The following is a 21817-nucleotide window of genomic DNA, read 5'->3' as shown; positions in this document are numbered from 1 at the left end:
GGAATAAAAGCCTTATTCGAAGGTGTTCTATACTGGTAGAATATATGAAGAAAAGTTAGTGGCAGGGTCTTTTTTAATCACAACTTTATATATTATGCTATCAAAATATTGATAAGTTAGTCTCACATGTTTGGGTGTCAAAAGTAAATGACATTTTTTTCTTATTTACTCATTTACTAGTTTATTTAGTTGTTTCATGCAAGCTCTGCATGTCGATAAAGTGTATTTAAAAGTTTGTAATTTCCACCATCGGCTATCAGGAAATGTTTATTTGAAGCAAATTGTTATCATCAAGAAAACTACATCTACTGGAATTCATATACACTCAGATTTGGCTAGCATCTGAATTTAAAGTCTGTAAAAAAACGACGAAATGATTTACAGCTTTGTAAGAAACAAATGCAGTTTATTTTTTTTACATGGAGGATATTAATGGAAATCTTAGCGATTGAATTATCCAAGAAGTTGGTGCTTATAATCTCGAGATAAAAGCAGAGATGTCTCCATGTGTATAGGCTATGTTACTTGAAGGATTTAACAGGTGGTCCCCCATAGTAAAGATTGAAAGTAATAGTGTTAGTATTGTTAGAGTCTGTGTACTTCTAACCGATGTTGCTGTAATATTTAACCATTGTGCTAAGCTTGTTTTCATTAATGCTAAGTTTTTGCAGTGAGTGACCTATTTGCTGTGCATGTGTGGACAGTTATTTGCAGCCATTAACAAAAATGCATGAATGTCAAAAATGAGAGTATTCTTTTGATTGGAATTGCATTTTGATAAGTATGTGTATTCAAGGGTCGCGCTAGGCTGCGTTTTTGCGTCCCGGACCCACCAAAACCCGAATCTCACGCATGAATATTGCAAAAGCAGTGAGTTATTGCGTCCCGTCGTACGCAACAAAAATTCCCACATGTTGTTTTCCATATCCAGGTTTCATAAAACTAGGCTCAAAAGTTTCCTCAAGTTGCATTATGCACATCATTTTCGAAGCAACTGAACCCCTGAAATACCAAATTATGTCCTAATTTACTTCAATAATTAATATTTATGCACAGTAATACTGCTTTGTGAGTGAAAATTTGACAGCAAAACAGCTGTGATATCGCGAAAATACGGCGAGATCTCTGGCTGGCCTGGCTGCCATTGTTTACTGGCAAATTCAGACAATAGAGGGCAGTATTTTATTGGGCAGCCAGTGGCGGCCGGTAAATATTAGGTAATTATACTAATTTGATTGAAATAAAAAATTAAATTAAAAAAAAAACAAGAAAAGAAAAAAAAGAAAGAAAGAAGAAAAGCAAAAAAGAAAAAAGAAAGAAGAAAAAAAGAAAAAAGAAGAAAGAAAAAAAAAAAAAAAAAAGAAAAGAAAGAAAAAAGAAAGAAAAAAAAAGAAAGAAGAAAGTAAAGAAAGAAAAAAGAATGAAAGAAAAACAAAAATATACAATATTTAATAAACCCCTGCCCCCCAAAAAAAAAAAATTATGGTATCACACAAATAGATTGAATTGACTAGACAATTATAGTTGGGACCCCCGATATTTCTTTAGGGACCCCCCATTTTTGCATTTTCTGTTAGCTCGTGGGTCCCAAGGGACCCCGAGCTTTTGGACCTAGCGCTACCCTTGTGTGTATTCAAGTGTAATTTTGCAATTGTGATTACCATTTTAAAAAAATTGTAAGCGTATTTATATGTAAGGTATTCTACTGGAATCAACAGGATCTAGGCAATAAAGTTGAGGGTCAAAGGTCAATATTTGAAATAGCTAAGCCTATCTGAAAGATATACCAAAGCTTGCAAGTGTTGCATCTTGGTTTTTGAGCACTCTAGTAACATTGACCTTTGACCACATCACATTGATTCCTGTTTCCAACTGGTTTTCAACTGGAAATTTTGTAATATTATATATATTTGAAGATACAGAATATTTTGTTAAACTATAAAAGTACAACACACACATAACAGTAAACCACAACCATTCAAAATAGAGACGGGAGAGTGGAATTCATGACAATTGCTATCACAAATCGTAACACCTATCATCTGCTCTGGTACCAAAGATATACAAAAGGCACATATCATGGAATGAACTGATAGTGTGTATTACTATAAAGTACAGCAAGTGATGTAATCTGTACTGACATTGATATGCGTCATTCAATACAGTAAGGTGAAGGAGTAGTCAGACTGGACCAAACATCCTGAAGTGTCCCACCTCTCCTTCCAGTTGGGCCTTGACATACCCCAGAAAATATTCACAGACTTTGTAGTAAACAAATTAACATCCAGTGCACTTTGCAATAGAATTCATGTTATTCATAAACCATGTCCTTTGCTGTCAAAGATCAGACTGAAATTAAGCGTGGAGCTACAACAGTGTAGTCTGCTCAGGAATAGACATGCCCACCCCTCTCTAGTCCATCAGTCGGGATAGTGCAAAGTCTGGGGACTTTAAGGTAATTAATGTTATTGTCTATTCATTTTAGCTTTTTAATGGTATCAGTCATCAGAATTAAGACCTTGGCCCTCTGACTTGGGAAATCCTGAGCTGCGCACATGTCTGTGCTACAAGACATGAAACTATAGGGTGTCTGGTGGATAGGATACCAAGTGTTTGGAGGAAGAATAAGGAACTCTAAAAATCATGACAAAACAAGTCGCCCACTGTAAGTGACACATAAGCAAGGAATACAATCTCCTGTTTAGGTCATTGGCTGGATTTGATATTTTTAAACCTAAATGAGTTCCATGGTGTACTCCTTGTTACATTAATTGCTGAGCTGTTGACTGAGGTGACATTTAAAGTGGCAAACTTGTTTGTACTAAACTGACGTCTGAGTGCAATAAATTCATTTGAAACAAGCTAACACGACATGTTGGTCACATCCAGTCTGAATTTAGCTCACGGATTTGGCTTGTGATGCCATGACTTCCATCTTGATCAAAGTGGCTTGTTGACCCTCTACTACGAAGAAGTAACTTGTTTATTTTTGGTCAGTTCTTATTCCCATGGGAAACTCAAACGATGGGAGATTTTCCCCCATAGTGTTGGTCTAGTTAACAATTGGTCACCTGAGATCAAGTTTAGGAGAGAGTAGCCATCAATTGCTTCCAGTTCCAATAAAAAAGAAACAAGCTACTTTTCAGCTACTGGGTTTTGAAAAAAATAATTAATTCCAATTTCATTCAAAGAACATTCTTCTTTCCTGATTGAGTGCAAAGTGTCCTTGAGCAGTGAGATATAAGGTCATAAAATAACCTCAACTTAAGGTGATTTCAAAATCAAAAACCAATTACCTTCTTATATGCAATATCAGAAGCATTAACACAATTTCTCTACAGATTAAAAACAAACCCTGGTTATGATACTGATAGTGCCTCCTGTTGTCTGTCTCTAAGACTGATTTTAGGTTCTCTTTCCAGATCCAGATTAGTTCTTTGATTTAATTTGTACACATTTTCATTTGAAATGAAATGTAGTGAGCCAGAAATTAGTACAAATAAAGCATATTGACCTCCTCTTTGCTACAACTGCTTCAATGCAGTTATATCCTGTAAAATCATGCAGTGGCACCACACATTTCTGAATCAATACTTGGAGAAAGTTCATCTGCTTTATAAAGTGACTCTGCTCTTTCTCAACAGTCATCCTTGCTTATCCATATTTGTCCTAGTTATAATTTACACTAACTTTCCAATTTCCTGTTGAATAATTTTCTTTGTTTTAAAATTTATCCCAGGGGTTGAAAATGACAACTTTGAGGGCAAGTTTTAAGTTTTAGAAGATAGTTTCTTTGGCTAGTAATTGGGAGAGTACAATGAAAGGTCACATCTATATAACATATAATTTGATTTGTATGCAACGTTGTCAGTTTATTGAGTGAATAGTGCTTTGGGGATTTACTCGGAGGAAGTCATAATGAACATCTTTTATTGGTTATAAAGTGATGCTATGTAATGATGGTTTATATGATAATTGAAATCATTTCATTGGTCAATTAAGTAAGGTTTAGAGAAGGTCATGCATTTGTCTATTGTTGAAGTACACTTTAATGACTAACTTGAGGTGAATTCAGTAGTTTTCTTGGAAATTGTTGTAATAATTTGAATGTTAATCTTTCAAAATAATAAAATATATACAAATTAGGTTGGCAACTCTGCTCTCTCAAAATCTCAGAATGATGAGCATGTAATATACCTTTTATGGTAGTGATGATCAAGATTGTATTTAAGCTAAATAAGTGAAAGCAATGTTGTCTGGTACCAAGAGCAGAGTTTTACATTACCAAAATCAAAACAAAATCTAACACTTGAATGGGCCCATTGTATCTTAGAAACAAGCAACTACATCTTAACTATGTATACACACGAAACCATTGGCCAGGCGATGGTCACATGTGTGGCTTACTATCTCCGGTGTGGTGGTTGGCACCCAAGGGGTCGCTGGTTCAAAACTGTGTCAGGAAAAACAACTTTTCTCTTTTCCCTTCCTTCCTTCCTTCCTACCTCTGAGGTAAATAGCAGGCTGGATGTTGGGGTTAGTATGTGAATACAAAAATTGTTGTCACATAAATCATGAAAATTACATATTTCTCTATTCATGTTTATTTTGAGTGAATTTGCTATCGTTTGTAACACTCAGTAACAGTCAATGTGGTAGCTCAAAATACTTGTCAAAAACAACATAGGTTTTTGTACCTATTCTTAGCATCCATGTTGTCCATATTTCTGGATATCACTGTTTTCACTCATTCAACATCCTACAATATCTTAACCAAGCATTATTTATTTAAATGTCTGCACAGGATAGCACAGGATCACCCTTCATACCATTCAAATTTGTTATCAACAGAGCAGTACGGTCTGTAAATTTCCACCTTCTAAGCCTCCAAAATAAGCAACTCAAACATGCTCATCTATTAAGGCACAGTTCTTTGTCCTCAATATCCTTGTACATGTATAAAACGACCATTGAATGCATTAGGTACAAAAACTCATCCTCCACAATCAGAGGTCAAAGTTTGTGCTTTGATTGTGTAATGGAGGTTAATAAACTACACAGTTGAGATGAGATCATTTTGGTCCATAATGCCACCATTTTATGGTCAATGAAAGGAAGGAACAGTGAACCTGGAGTGAACTATTAGTTTTTGTGAACCATAAGAGCGGCAAGTTTAACACGTCCTAATTGAATAACCTGTGCAGCAGGTTGATAGGTTTCCTTCTATTTGCTTTCCAAACATTTACCTGTTAATATACATCTTGACCTTTTAATACTAGGGTTATGTCTAACTTCATTTCTTGTATTTGTGTTAATAGTTGTTGTTGTTGCCAAGATGGTTCAGAGGGAAATTTAGTAATTAATGGTTTACCTAAGTTAATGTGATAATTGGAGTAGGTAGCCAATCAAATGTATGTAATTGACTACTGTGAATTACCTGTAGATACACCTGCTGCTGCAGAATACAAGGTTCATATCTAAAGCAACTTGGGAGAGCGAGTTGGCACAGAGGTTCCCTCGCCTTGCACCACTGAGGTCCCGGGTTCAAGCCCCGGCGTTGATGTGGTAAATAAATGAATAAACTTAGACTGTACCCGGTATGTGTATTTGGTTTATCCTGATTCCATGCTCGCTCTCGCAGGTTTTCTCCGGGATATATGGTTTCCTTCTGCTTTTAAAAAATTGGTGATTAGTTGTTTGGTTATCAAAAACTTCCTTCACCTAAAGGAATTTGGGGAGCTGCACAGATAATTGGTGGATGTTACAATCTAAGTGCGGATAGGTCTGCGCCAGATGCGGCTGCAACTGGCCTAGTTGATGTGATCTGATTGTGATGATTCACCATGGCAGCGAAATTACTGCGCTTTCAATCCTTCAAGACCTGGAAAAATGGCGCTATATAAATCCAAAATGTTATTTATTTATTTACTGTTTTCTTATGTGGTGTAAAGTATAGTCAGGCTGAAATTGTGTACGGGTGTATCTTCCCATTTAGGTAGGGTGCACTTGTAAACGGCGTCAATCAAGGATACACCCATGATCGCCATACAGGAACAGTGGTTGTTGTAGGGTTAACTCACTCTCACCGATGAGGCAAATCAAAATCAAATGTGTGTGTCGGTATTAAGGCGATAAAAGTCACTTGTGATGTATCGCTGTCTGCATTTGCCGATGCATACACATATGTGTGGGGGTCTGCAAGTGTATGTCTTCTCAGCATCCATGCATGAGATGATTGATTGCTCATGAATTGTTATGTGAATACATTTTTGTATGATTACACTACAGTACAAATTACTTTTAGCTGATATTTCAACAAGAAATAAATAACCAATAATCGGTATGTCACCAGAACCTGTTAGTAACATTCAACATTAAATTGCAATGAATGCACCAGCTGTGTCTGAATTGGGTTTCCAGTATTATTGACAAATGAAAGAATTAGATGACAATTGTTTTACACGCATGCTATAAATGTATAAAATTCCTTTCATTTATTATCAAGAATTATATCATCATAATTTATTTCCGGATCTACCTAGGACACTTCAAACATATATTTAATTGAATAAAATCTTCAATACTATTAGGTTACAAACCATCCCAGGGTCTCTTGATTAAACCTGATCCCCTGGAAGTACCCCAATCAGTGGAGTGGCAGCATCAGGTTTAGTTATTTATTTGTTTGGGACATTTGGTCATTGGTGCAAAATGGACATATGTGTTTTTCGAGTGGTAAAATGTCTCTGAAATTCATGGGAGAATGTAAATTTTAGTATAAAAGGGGCTTTATTAATTTGGGAACAGGTATACTTCTGAAACACTTGCTTGAGACCTGATCCAAATTTGTCAAAACCTATTTCATGAGTTTACATGAGTCTCTTATTGAACTTAAAGTCACATCAACTTACCAAGGAAGAGCATCTGTGTGCATTTTAGTGTTGGGCTCCAAAATGTAATGTTTGGTATCCCAGGAAGGATGGAGCCCAAGGAAATGTCAATTTTGATTACCTATAATCATGATCGTAAAACCTGTACACTACCTTTTTACAAATGAGCTCCAGTTGTTTGGACAATTATGAAATTGGAAGTACTGATTTTTAACATATGACAATTGGTGTGGGCAAACATTTTTCAAAATACATGTGACATGATCTGATTCACCTGGGCCAAATTAGGTAATTTTGACATTATTAAATCATCAACATACCCAGTTACACAGGGGTGTGAGTGTTTCTCTTTTCAGCTGATTTCCTCTTTTTTATTGCCATAATTTCCGCACTTTTTTTTAATTTGCAGCTATTTGGTGTTTTTACCTGGATTTTATGCTGTTTTTCAGCTTAGTAATTTTACTCATTTTTGATATGTGGCCTCTCCCATCCCTGGCCAGTAACAAAGTGTACTATTGCCACCGGCGTGTCCAGGATCTGTTCCTGCGGGGGCTCAGAGGGGTTTTCAGGGTTATGCGGGGGCTTAATGGCTAAAATCACCAAAAACAGCTGATTTTACATGATTTTTAACAAAGTGCTGGGACTTCAGCCCCCAAAGCACCCTCCTGGACACGCCACTGATTGCTGAAACTTTTATATCCCCACCCTAACATATTTAGGTTCAAAGTTATGTAAACTTTTATAATTCCATTCTGTCTCCCTCCCCCGCCCTATTTTGTGTGTGTCGCTGTTACACAATTGCTGTCTATGGCCTGGTTGGATCAGATAGTGCCTAATATTATGATTGCTATTATGTAGTTAGGGTGAGGGTGGAAACTTAAAAGTGGGTAATGCTCACTGATATTTGAAAAGGAGTTCTTTACTGCCCTTAAATAGTCCACCAAGTACTTCCTGGATTTGATGCTGGTGTAGCTCAATGTAAACACATTGGGTGACTAAAAGAAAACACAAATTGTATAGTAGTTAATGAATTGCTGTACTCTAATGTAAACCATCTTCATTTTAGTGAACTTAGTGGTAAAGCACTCTATGAGTACATTTCTGTAGGATTGTGTCATAAAATATTTTTCCAGAGGATAAGTATGTATGAACTTGATATTTAGGACTCTGTAATCCTAATGTCAGAATAAGTATGATAACCACTACTCTGATAAGCCTTCATTTCAATCAGTATGTGATATATTCAGCATGTTTTGATTAATATATCATTGCATGATCAGCATTGTGCATATTTGTATGCTAAAGTTGCAACATTGTCCATATTTGTATGCTGAAGTTTCAACATAGTCCATCTTTGTATGTTAAAGTTTCAACATAGTCCATATTTGTATGCTTAATTTCCAACATAGTCCATCTTTGTATGTTAAAAGTTCCAACATAGTCCATATTTGTATGTTAAAGTTTTAACATAGTCCATCTTTGTATGTTTAAGTTTCAACATAGTCCATCTTTGTATGTTAAAATTTCAACATAGTCCATATCTGTATGCTAAAGTTTTAACATAGTCCATCTTTGTATGTCAGAGTTTCAATACAGTCCATATCTGTATGCTAAAGTGTCAACATAGTCAATCTTTGTATGTTAAAGTTTCAACATAGTCCTTCTTTGTATGTTAAAGTTTCAACATCCTTTTCTGTATGTTAAAATTTCAACATGGTCCATCTTTGTATGTTAAAGTTTCAACATAGTCCTTTTCTGTATGTTAAAATTTCAACATGGTCCATCTTTGTATGCTAAAGTTTCAACATAGTCCATGGAATCTCTGTCAAGATGTCGAGACCTTGTTCATTAATAATATGAAACTATAACATTGTGATACCATATTTGTCTTCTTTGTTACTGAATTATTTTGAGCTATCCTCTGAATACAAATATATTTGTTCTTTCTGTAGATTCGTGTGAAGGCCCATTTTGACTTCAATCCTCTACAAGACACCACTATACCATGTCCAGAGGCTGGTCTAGCATTCAGGAGAGGAGAGATACTACACATAGTAAACCAGGATGACCCTAATTGGTGGCAAGCAAGGAAGGATGGAGATAGGAGCATGAGAGCTGGACTTATACCAAGCAGACAACTCCAAGAAAGGTATGTTTAAACTCAAATATGTACCTAAACTTGTGTTGTATATGAAGTTGACATTTGAACCTGTTGTGTTCTGTAATGACAGTACTCAACTCCGGGATTTTCCAATACACTTTGTCAAATCAAGAACCTCACTATACTTATAAATGTAGCAGGGTTAGCATATAACAGATGTGTGTGGTTTGTAGTGCATATGCAATGACTTTGAGTTTCCCTCACTTTTTCTATCACTCATACTCACTTTACAATGTGAATTTTAAAAATCTGTACCCGATTTTACAAAAAATCTTACAAAATACTTGGTTGTATTCAAATCATTACAAATTGCAGGATGTGATCAACCAATACCCTTACCCATAAATTTAACGGCCGGTCTTAACTCGGGCAAGGGGTAGGTCAGTCACTTTTTGTTCAAATTAGTGCAAATGATGGCCTCACAACTACACCTAACCAAATAATGGTAAATGCGAGCATTTTAGTACCCCAAAAGGAAATCTTTTTGCCACCACCCTCCTTTCAGTAGACAGGGTTAAACACCTTTGTTAACTAGTAATGTGACCAAATCTAATTTGATTTCAAATCAAGTAATCCTGCCCACTGATGAGCACACTGCAAAACCCTCGTCAAAATTTGCTGCAGTTGTGGTTCCAGAATTTGTCATCTTTAAAGCTAAAAACAATCACATAGGAAAGAAATTGAACAATTCATTTGGCTGTATCTCAAAATCAAGTTTATTAGTAACAAACAACTCTATCAGCGTGGTTGTGTCACATGTTGTTGTTTTCATACTGTTAAGAAAAGCGGAAAATATTAAGTCTTAGGAAATGAAATGTGTGCTTGTGGTTAAGGTACTAAGATGGGTACCGTGTTATGTGTTGTAATCACCGCCTTGACTTCCAGTAAAAGAGAGATGACAAATCAACACCTGCATTCATCAAATTAAAGCTCTGACTTTATTTCTGATGAAAAGTAATACCCATATTATTATTAAGAGGTTATGTAATACAGTGATAAAATGTATGGTGGATTTCCCATAGGAAATAAATAAAGTCTTGTATAAAGAAAACAAAGAACTAGAGGATTACAAACAACATCAAAGCTAATATGTAAAATTTTCAAAAACATGTCTGAAATTGGTTGAGTGAACTTATTATTAATGATGTTGTGCCTATACGGTAATATATACAACAATACAATAAATGAATGCTAAATATTAACATAAATTAGTCAAATTTCTGGATTCCATCTATAATGAAAACCTGTGAATTGGTTGCAATATAAATTTAATCCAGAAATTTGATTTCTTTTATTATTATTTGAAACTACAGCAGGGTGAGTCAACCTTTACAATTGTTTTAAATTCAAGACTTATTTTTGTTTCTTTGCAGACGAGAAGCAGTAATGAGACCGCCATCAAGAACAAGTAGTCTGGATGTGTCTGCAGTGCCAGCATTCAAAAGAAGTACACATTGTAAGTAATGAGTCAGGTGATTGGCATTTCATCAGATTTTACTACTACCTGTTTATATTTATTTTGATGAAACAATCACCACATATATTTGAGATTATTTGACTCATATTTATATTATAACTAGCAATAAATAATGATCTGCAGATTGAAGCGTTCAAACTGTAGTCTTTGGTTGTCAAGTTCTGGCAAACATCTCAAGTCTCAAATGTATTATGTATAGTTAGTCAGTTGGGGACAAGGGGAACCAATAAAAGGCTATTCCATCTTATAACCATACCCCCTTGAGGAATATTCTGGAAATCCAACCAAATTCAACAGTTTAAATTATTCCAGATCAAACATTTTCATCCGTAACAAGTGGAAAATGTGTTGAAGACTTTGGAATTCTAAACAAACTTTTCTAATTGTAGGCCATATTGTGCAAAATGTAACTGGCCTTTATAACTTTCAACATTTTTCAACTGGAATTTAACTTAAACTTTGAAAACTTTCCAGCTGGATTGATCATTAAGTGCAACTGCAATAGAGATGGCAATGTAATCTTTGACAGGGGGTGTGTGGATTCTAACTGGAATAGCCCAATAATTGGGATGCGCATGTCATTTATTCCCAGCCTTTGCCTCATCATAATTGTGACAATTTGGGTTGTCTACACATGCTCCATATTCTCATTTAAGTATATACCTTAATAGACTAAACCTATTAACTGTTATTTGTTTTTCCTATAGCCTTGAGAATTTCTACAAGAAGTAGCATAAGGATGAGTAAAAGGAAAATCAAGAAAGTCATGTACCATGCCAAACAGAATGATGGTGAGTTTGTACAGTGATTTACTTCAAATACAACTATCATTTGTGAAAGTGAGAGCAAATATAGATTCATTAAATATGATGCCAATATTTGACTCCCATAAGTACTTGTGATCTCATGGGCAATGTATTTTCTTACAAACCTTTTCTAATTCCTAGTTTCCCTCACTTTAATATTCACATTCTCTCTTATTCCCTTCTCCATTATAAATCTGCACACACATGAGGCAAGAACTAGCATGACATGCTTTATTTCATTTTTCAGAATTTGATCCTCAAGAAATTGTAACATATGAAGAAGTGATCAAAGTGTACCCAGATCCCAGGAAACCAAGACCAATAGTCTTAATAGGTAAGCTACAAAATGTATAGTGAGTTTCACTTGGATTGGCAGCAACCTGTATTTTACAAAGGTGTTATTATCAATTGAGGGCTCAATAACCGTGCACTATGCTGTGGTTCTACTGGGTCCCAAGGAAGGGATATGTTATAATATTTTTGTTAACTCTGTGCCTATTGTGATTAATGGTTGAGGTCCAATGCCTATTTTCCCCACATCATTAAGATTGATCAGGCTGTTCCAGATGAAATCTATACCCCCCCTGTGGAAGACATGACCTTAATCTCTCACACAGGTGGTGTGGATTTCAAATAGGATTACCTGAATGGGTGATTCCATTTGAAATCTACCCAGGAGATTAAGGGATCTGGAATGAGCGTTTCGACAGTATTTTCTATGGACATGAGAGCACCTCAGACGTATCGAATTGCATTTTGAATACGAAGCATGTCTTTCTGATATCAAATCATTTTCATTTTTTTTTTTTCACGATATAATACAAATTTTATGACAAATTATAAAAATTTGATATTTTTTCAAATTTTTGATATATAGCAGTCCTCGAGTAAATTTTATAAATCTAATGATATATTCTTAAAGTGTATGTAGCTGGGAGGAAAAGCCGATTTATCAATTGAAAATTTTGACCTTTCATATTGAAGATATGGATTTTTTTCCCAAAAAGACCTAATTTATTTTGGTGTTTTGGGGGGAAATATACATATCTTAAATACAATAGGACATAATGTTTAATTTATCCTTTACATTTCATCCCACCTACATACAAATAAGTATAAATCATCAGATTTATAAAGTTTACTTTGAGTACTGTTAAATATCAAAATATCAATTTTAATGATTTGCCATAAAATGTGTATTACATTGCTAATTTCAAAAATCAAAATTATTTGATATCAGAATGACATTCTTCAGATTCAGAATGCAATTGATATGTCTGATGTGCTCTAATGTCCCACAATAAATACTGTCCAAACGTTCATACCCCATCCCTTAAGGTCATTTCTTCCATAAAATGATGTGTGGATTTCAACTGCAATAGCCCATTATAATCTAGTATATATAAAAAGAAATTATGTATCTATCTTATTGATACCTGAGCATTGTTGATGATTCTGTTTTTGCAATCATTTTTGTATGAGATGGATGTAATTGTTTCAATTTTGCTGGTTACAGGTCCACCAGGTGTTGGTAGAAATGAACTCAAGAGACGACTCGTTGCTAGCGATCCAACACATTTTGCTAGTGCCATACCACGTAAGTACCCCATAACCTCACAGAATATAGTTTGATCAGAAACAAATAGGATGGATTTATTTGGGGCTTTTGTTACTGTGCCCAAAGTTGTGTAATTGCCCAAAAATTGTCCTATTTGTTTTTAAGTTAGTGTATATAGAACAAAGCAGGAATACTCATATATCTATCATTTTGAATTTTATTGTAGTAATATCAGTAATGATAGGACACTCTTTTTGTGTGTTGAACATGTCTGGAGTTGTGAAGCTTCAAGTTGCTCCTGAGAGTTGTGTGTGTATACAGTGTTATTTTTAAATAACTATAGAGTGGCTGTAACACCTCCCCCACACACACACCCCCACACACATAATGTCCTGATGTAGTTTAAATTCTTAAAAGTGGACCTTTTGGTTCAAGTTTTGGATATTTCCATATACAGGCTGTATCAAAATGATTGGTACTCATTAGTTTTCTAATGATTATAGACAAGACTACACATCCAAAATGCAACATAAGATCTACATAATTTGTAGATTCATATTATAAAAGGTCATAAAACTATAAATTCTGGTCATTTCAAGATGATCCAATGTTGTATTGGGAAGAAGCAGTTAGGGTTTTCCATAATCATCGAAAGTGGTAGGTATCAAACATTTTGATACAGCCTGAAGATTCCTTTTTGAAATAGCATCATTATTAGTGATGACTAGCTGCAAACACATGTTAAATATTTTTGTCAAATATGCGTTTCTAGATACTTCCAGAACAAAGAAATGGATAGAAGAAGATGGAAAAGAGTACCATTTTGTAAGCCGTGAAATCATGGAATTAAACATCAACCACAACCGCCTACTGGAATACGGGGAATACAAAGGCAATTTATATGGAACAAGTGTAGAATCAGTCCGATCTGTCATCAATAATGGGAAAGTGTGTCTACTCACTCTACATCCACAGGTACGAAGACAACTTGTTTGTGTTTGTTTGTTTGTTTGTCTATGTTGTATACAAGTTAATTGGAAAGAAAGTCAGCAGAAAGATTTCCTTTGCTTAGAACTAATGAAGCAATATGAAGCAATATGGTCATAAAAAGTATTGCATTGTAAACACCAATCTTAGTTTCTGGTCTTTGCAATAAGTAGCTTTTAAAACAAGACTGTTGTGCTGGTCTTTTACTTGCATAGATTCATCAAAGTTGGTATTCATTTTATGGCAGCATGCAATGATTTAATTTTTCAGGAAATTTTTCTGGGGAATAGGGATACTTTTCAGGAAATTATTGTTGAGTTGAAAGTAATGAAATGGCAAGATCCAGTTGTCAATGTTTGCAGTGCTCATTATGAAATGGAACAGTTTTGAGTATAATACTTAATTCAGGGGTGTAAGAGTTCCTCTTTTCAGCCAATTTCCTCCTTTTTTAGCCAAAATTCATGCGTTTTTTTATTTTCAACCCAAATTTGGTGTTTTACCCTGATTTGCACTGTTTTTCAGTGGTATTTTTTAGGAATTTTCCTCTTTTTGGTGTGTGGCCTCTCACACCCCTGTCAGCATTACAGTTTCCCACCTAGAAGCTCCTAGACCACCAAAAGTGTGGTATTTCCCATTACTGTAAGAGATTTTCAGAAAATAGACAAAAAACTCTGTTGCAAATCTTAGCTTAATTAAGAGAGTACAAATGAAAGTAATCTTATCAGAGGTGATCTTGTATTTTGACAGGCCTTAAAAGTATTGAAGAACTCCGATGTCAAGCCATTTGTAATCTACATCAAACCACCACCATTAGAGACACTCAGGGAAACAAGACTGCAATCCAAAGCCAAATTTACAATGGATAAACACCCTCAGAGGGATTTCTCTGTAAGTATTAAGGTCATTTATATTACATTGGTTTGTAGCAAGGATGGGCATGTGTGCTGAGAGGGCATTTGCATAGTGGACTGTTGCCAAAGTCACTGCACAATCTTCTGCATGTTGGTCTCCTTTTAAGTGTCTGTTCAACAAATGGTAATGTCGATCACATTTTAGCACCAATTGGTTATCATAAAAAATAAACAACCAATATCCTATTCTTCAAGTGATATGAAATTGGTCTCTCTGAAAGGAGATTGACAGTGGCAATAAGGGTGCAGTAGATATGCTTGGCTAAAAACTTAAGTTGACTTCATGTTTCATACTTATAAGTTAGCGTTATTGAAGCTGGGCACACCTGTGATGAATGCATAGCATTATCAGGCACGGTTATTAATTTGACCATTGGAAAGCACACTGGAAAGTTTTTTTAGCACAATCAGAATTCATGCATATAGTACTATTTAGAAATCACGCTTATTAGTCACATAGTGGTTTAAAATTCAAGAACATTACAATTTTGAGTTGGCATGTGGTGAAGATGGTTGTTTCTAATAAGTTACATATTTATTTCCTTTTCCTTGTGCAGGAGGAAGAACTGGTTGACATGATACACTATGGTGTACGTATGGAGATGGCATACAAGCATTACTTTGATCACGTCATTGTCAATGACTACCTACAGAGTGCCTACACAGAAATACATAAGGTTGCTGAGCACCTCGAGAAGGATCCTATGTGGGTACCGAGTGCCTGGTTTAGATAGACTATTATAGTGCCTGTTACCTGCCTATGGGATGAATTGGAATTACAACTCGTAATTAGGCTAGAACAATTTGTTGCCTTTAATACACCTTGATATTGAGACCAACACTTGATTTATTTGTCAAGTTTAGGTTGAAAACAGGCAAAAAAGATAGCCAGACAATTTGAACTGACAGAAATGTCATCTTTTTGTTCAATATCACTGAAAGCCTATGTGAACAAAACCAGTGGCATAGTTGAGACATGTGGCTGTCATATAAGTCTATATTTCAGTCATGTGAGTCTCAGATGGTTGAGTTACAGAGCAATGCTGCTGCATGAACTTACTGCCTGGATAAACAAATTGTTGTTAGTTTTAGCAAGTTTTAATGAATCATAGACTAATAATAAACAGACTGTGCACCAAATAGCATTATCTGTTAATGAGGGCTATTAATTTTATGAAGTGCAAGGCACAAAAATGCTACTCTCACTCTGCAACTTACCACATATTCTTAAAAGCACAGACTTGACATCTTTTGCATCAATGCAAAGGCACTCAAAGTAAGTGTTAGACATGGGCAATAGAACACAATCAGCCCTCATTAATATGCGAGAATTCTCATTGCATACAAAGCTTGGGGATGTAATCAAAACTCGACTGGCGGTCAACCACCAGTTCCGGGTGGTTTTGTCCGGTTTCCATTGTTTAGAACAAAAGCAACCGGATGGAACCGGCGGTTGGCCGCCGGACGAGTTTTGATTTAGTCCCTTAGGGACTTTTCCTTTTGGGGCGCTGTCTGTACTTCTTTAATCTATGGTTTGAAGTATTTCACAGCAATTTCTAGGTATTAACTTTCAGTATTTACAAACTACGGCATAAGACTAATAGTTGACTCGTAATTTTAAAGTTCCAATTAATATTGGACTGAATTGTGTCCCAGACCAGCTATGGGAAATTGTGTAAAAGGCAAAAAGGAAATTGTATTTTGAAAGATAATCTTTGATTTTAAGTAAATGTGCTAGATTGAAAAGTATGGCATAGCATAGCAAAGCAAGCAAAGCATAAGCTTAATGATTGGTGTATATTATAAGTACTATATGAAGTAGTTTTTATGCATACGCCTATGAAAATGTGCACATTTAGAAATGGAAATGCTGCATTTGAGCTTAGAACAACTAGTGTCACTTTGTTATTTGCAACTCAAGTTTATCGTCATGTAGTGGAATACTCTGATATGATATCTTGGTACTACAGATATAAGGAAATATAAATCCTTTTTCAGTGCACTGCAGTAAGGGAGTTTTGTAATTCAGAACAGAGTGCATTATGGGTAAAATCTGAGGGGATATTCACACAGTATTTCCATGGATATGAACTTTGTACTTAAATTAAATGTATATATTTTTTACCAATTGTTGGGTCTGACTGGTCCCACATAACAAACTAAGATGGTTTTAACCTACATTAGAAGTGTTAAGTGTTGTAAATGAAAATTAAATAATCACAGGTATTTTGAATCGGACAAAGTTCATTCCCATGGCTGAATATGGGATGGTTGTTATTGTATCGCTTCCGATATTTTAACCACAATGCACTCTGTTCTGAATTACCAAATCGGCTGATTTTCTCCACTAAAAATGAAAAATTTAAATATATTTGTCGGGTACAAACAGTAAATTCTCTTGTTCTATTCAAAAAAGTTATCATGGCATATGATTTTGTAGTGACTGGTGTGATTATATCTGCATTATTATTGTATATTAGGAGTTGGTAATAATAAAACATTGTTGCCAAGGAAGCAGATAAAATATGAAGAGAGGATTGAAGGGAAATTGAAATGTAGAAAAATTGTAAGTAGCAAATTCTATTGGATGTTGTATATATTCTTTTTGATAATGACCTAACCAGGATTGTAGAAAATGATTTTCATAATTCAAAATAAAAACTAACTTCTTAAGAAAGCTTTTTATGGGAAAATGTATATGTATTATTTTGTTTCAAACTTTTACAACAGTATTAGGTTTGGCTCTGTATAATATACATACCTAGTGAAGTAATAAGTAGTGAACAGGGGTGACATCCTCAAATAGGTTGAACAAAGGGCTGACATGTACAGAGCTGTGTCCACTTTGTGTTCAGAGTTCACCACGTTCTTGCACAAGCCTAAGCCCTAGCAATGTGCTAACTAATAAAGGTCATTCACATCTACTAGCATCCCAAATCTTTTGATGCATTTTTTTTTGCAGATATTCAGTCCAAAGTGGTACTTGGGTCTTTGCTAATGGTGAAGCATCATTGGATGTTTGGATCATCTCTGACTCTTTACATCCAAAGTTTTGAATGACAAGGTTTAAAAAGAAGATTTTAAATTTGAAAATGTTGAAATAACAGTGTAAACACGTAAACAAACTTGAGTAAACTGGCATAATATACTAAGTGAAGGAAATAACAAAAATTCAGAACCATGAGGAATCAATTCCGGTCAAGAGATTAAACCATTGCCATTTCACTGACTCATGATTTACCTCAGAGAATTGAGCAGGTAATGACTCTCTCTCCCTTGAGTGTTTCAGCGGTCATATGTGACAGCATCATAGTCCCAATTCCTCATTGTTTTTGAAACAATTTCCAACCTATTAGCATTAGAACAAAAATTTGAATAGGCCTGGCCATTTTGACCCATTTGAGGATGTGCCATAACAAGGGTAGTATGTAGGTTTGAGCTGGTGTGTTACTTTTTTGACTGCTGCTTGAAGTAGAAGTGAAGCTCATTATTGTTGCAATATTATGTATAACATGTTGATTACTAACACTAATCAACTAGAATGTATTTATTAGGTGTAGATGCTAAAATATATAACAATTACAAATTAATTTATCATTTGTTGAGTTAACATGCAAAAACATCATTTTGTTACTAAATGGCAAAATATATAAAAATCCAGAAACTTGTGTTTCTCAAATAGAAAGTCATTGGTGTTCTGCCTGTGACATAAAACTGGGTAAGAAATAAATAGAGAGAGAGAGCAAGGACTTAATATAAAACCCATGTGTTAAGGCTACCTTCTAGTCCAACGTCTTGTTGTGATGTTGTTCGATTTGATAGCTCCAGCAGCTAATTTGCTGGCCACATCTTTTTTGAAGCGAGAAATATTTTACACAGCATCTCCCACTGCAGAAGGTGATGAGGAGAGTAAAGCCTGGAACAAAACTAAGCATTTGAGCGGGAAGAACTGAAAGTCAACAAGAAAGTTGCAACAGAAAAACACCCGTAAAAACGTCGGACTATATGGTAGCCTTTAATTTGTCATATTGGCTTGTCATTCATGGTGAGGAAACAGACTTGGAAAAAACAAACTTGGGAATGAAAGTTTTAAATGTAAAATTGTAAGGCAGAGGAAAGCCAAATTTTTCCCACTTTTCGAAGTGCTGAATTTTTCACTCATATATTTTTAAAAATTGAAAATAATTTCTTAATATCATGTTATGAATGTGTGAAAGTACACTGAAATGTCTATAGTTGTCTACATTATTGATCTAATGTTTGTTTCATGTATTAAACATTGGGTTAAGTAGCAGAGAAAGGTGTAGTCAAGGTTAAAAGTATACTTAATGTTGCAGTGTGTGTGTTATCTGCATGTCAGTTTTGAACGCAAATAGATGCTACTTACCACACAGTTTGGGCTATAATTAAAGGAGTATTTCATGATCCTGGCATCCTCTTTTTATGACATTTTTCAGTAAATATCAACGAAAAAAGCTTATTCCCAAAATGTCAGTTGATTCTGATTTTGCGTTTGCAAGTTATGCATTATTATGTGAATTACACTGCTCCATAGACAATGTGTTGTAATTTCGTTCTGGTATACCAGAACAAATTTCATGATATCTTTGCTAAACGAATTAATCTGCAAGAAATATTTTGAACATAACATTATTTAGCCAGAGGTTTCCAGTGAAAATCTCATCTTTTTTTTGAGAAAAGTGGGGATGATGCTGTGGATCACGAAATGCCCTTTTAAGTCGTATCTTTAATAATTACATTTTTTGGTGTAATGTGAGGTTATAACCATTATTAAAAACTAATATTATCAAAAATACATAAGAATGTATAATTACAGTACAGTGGTAAAATTTTGCAAAGAGATTTTGCTACCAATTATTCTTCCATTCCTGAAGAAATAAAGAATGTTGACCTATTCTATAATAAGTAATTTTTCTGATGATTGTTGCTACAGGCCCCAGCACAGTCATGTTTAAATCTATATCACTTAAATTTGCTACTCTTAATTTGTGGTGGACTGTCATATTTGGGTTTATACTAGGTGTAAAATTACACATAATTAGCCTATCACAGAAATCTTCTGTTGACAGATTATAATGCAGCTTTATTCCTTTACACTAGGTTAAATACCACTAATACGCCTGGGCGATACATTGAAATACGATGAGTAACTATTTGTTTTCATGGCATTCGAAAAGACTGCATTAAAATTGATGAAATTGATCAAGTTATATAGCCAAACAAGTACTTTTTAGAGTTTCATGCTTCAAAATGATACATTTTCTCTCATTATATGACATTTTTGTTGTAATAGTACCAAAATTCATACGCACGGCTTCAGTTTTTAGTAAATATTCGCCCTACCATATTGTAACTTTCAGCTTTGAGGGTGCACTGTCATTTTAAGGGGTTTACGGTTCAGTGTGTTAAAACAAGAAAAGTCTCAGGTCAACCTATGATCATTTGGCATCTAAATCTTATATTTTCACCTGATATTAGTGGCATTGAACTGTGAGAGTTCTGAATATGAGAAAATTCCACCCGAAATTAGCCATTTTCCCATTGAAACCTGTGTAATACATAATTAGTGTTATTTAACCACTAGTCAAACTCATGAATATCTTACACCCAGGATACACCCATACTTGATCATCTCTATGTGTACTGTCCGTGTATATTTCAAATTGTAATAATACAAAATTTATGTGCCACAAATCACCAGCTTAGTTTATTTTGATTTTCAAACTCTTATTTTTATACAAAATCAGTTAAATTTATGTGAAGTCGGTAACAGATACCAATCAAAATATATCTAATATTAGAGAAAATACCACTATCAAGCACCCTATCATGTAAATTAAGATAGAAGTTGCACAAAGCCTTACTTGTTGAGCCAAATGTATGAAATCAAATTTTTACACAAGCTGGTTTACTATCATTGTGCCTTATATTTCTACTGACTGTAGCCCTGCCTTTTTCATCAGCCAGCCAGTCAGCATTTGTGTATTGCAACTGATTCATTGTGCTGTTTGCTTGTGTTAGCATCATTCTTAGATGCTATATCATGTGTGATTGACTTGCCACAAATAAACCATTAACAAAGTCATTGTAATAACCTGATATGAATAGTCATTTTGTTGTGTGTTACACTGCTGTGTTTTATGTGTTTGAATAATTAAAGCCCAAGAGATGCATTCAAGGTTTCAGTTATTCATATGGATGCACCAATTTCAAGGGAATTCAGTCCGTGCTGAACATATCGGAAACACCTTTATGTAATTACAAAGATCAAATGCAAAACCTTATATTTAACTCGGGAAGAAAATGCCGGTTACATATAAGGTTGATGTAACTGGGGCATACTTGTTACATTTACATTTGACCTTTGGAATTATATATATAAGAGGGTTTTTCACCCAGTGACCATTTCTCTTGGCTCAAAATGGTGTCTTGCATTTTGAAAATGGGATGTGCGATACAGCATGGATAGATTCTATTACTTTCCCAAATCCCTGGGTGAGAAGAATTAAAAAATATCCCTTGATCCATGTTCAAGCTTTAAAACCCTAAACACATCTTAACCCAAACCACAAACATAAAACAACAGGTGCATTTTCCCAATGAGTCTTTCTATTATTTCTCCTACATGGCATCTCATGCCTATTGTCCTGGAACTGGGTGGGATGTTGACAGGAGGATTATGTGTTGATGGCATTAATAGAGGTTATCTACTTCACTCATGTGTGACTTCTAACAAAAGGCACTGGTTCCCGTAGTATTCCTCACTCAAACCAATTCAATGCACGACCTCTGAGTTACCTACATGACTTTGGCAGGTTAGTTTGAAACAGTCATGGTTGCACATGCAGGTACTTCTTTTGAAAGTCCTAAATAAGGTATAGCAGTCGTTGATAGGATATGCAGCTTATAGAACACAGATACCCTCTATTGATGCCCAAATGTACATGTAGCGTTGCAGCAGAGTTATGTGAATTTAAAAAAAATATATATATACCTCTTACAATAC

At 34.9% G+C, this 21817-nt stretch overlaps 1 protein-coding gene across 3 annotated transcripts in view; it reads left to right on the top strand.

Moving 5' to 3' along the window:
- LOC140153296 (MAGUK p55 subfamily member 7-like) overlaps positions 1-20905 on the top strand; it is a 70406-nt gene extending 49501 nt beyond the window's left edge. For all 3 annotated transcript variants that reach the window (XM_072176011.1, XM_072176009.1, XM_072176010.1), the window contains 9 exons: positions 8843-9039; positions 10425-10507; positions 11236-11319; positions 11582-11668; positions 12851-12931; positions 13665-13867; positions 14627-14767; positions 15348-19911; positions 20396-20905. In XM_072176011.1, coding sequence (XP_072032112.1) covers positions 8843-9039; positions 10425-10507; positions 11236-11319; positions 11582-11668; positions 12851-12931; positions 13665-13867; positions 14627-14767; positions 15348-15524 — 1053 coding nt within the window. In that variant the 3' untranslated portion in view covers positions 15525-19911; positions 20396-20905. The remainder of the gene's footprint in view (positions 1-8842; positions 9040-10424; positions 10508-11235; positions 11320-11581; positions 11669-12850; positions 12932-13664; positions 13868-14626; positions 14768-15347; positions 19912-20395) is intronic.
- The last annotated feature ends 912 nt before the right edge of the window (positions 20906-21817 follow it).

The sequence above is a fragment of the Amphiura filiformis genome, chromosome 5, assembly GCF_039555335.1.
Source record: "Amphiura filiformis chromosome 5, Afil_fr2py, whole genome shotgun sequence".
Classification (NCBI taxonomy): Eukaryota; Metazoa; Echinodermata; class Ophiuroidea; order Amphilepidida; family Amphiuridae; genus Amphiura; species Amphiura filiformis.
Note: the sequence above shows the minus strand (reverse complement) of the source record. Positions and strands in the feature narration are given on the sequence as shown.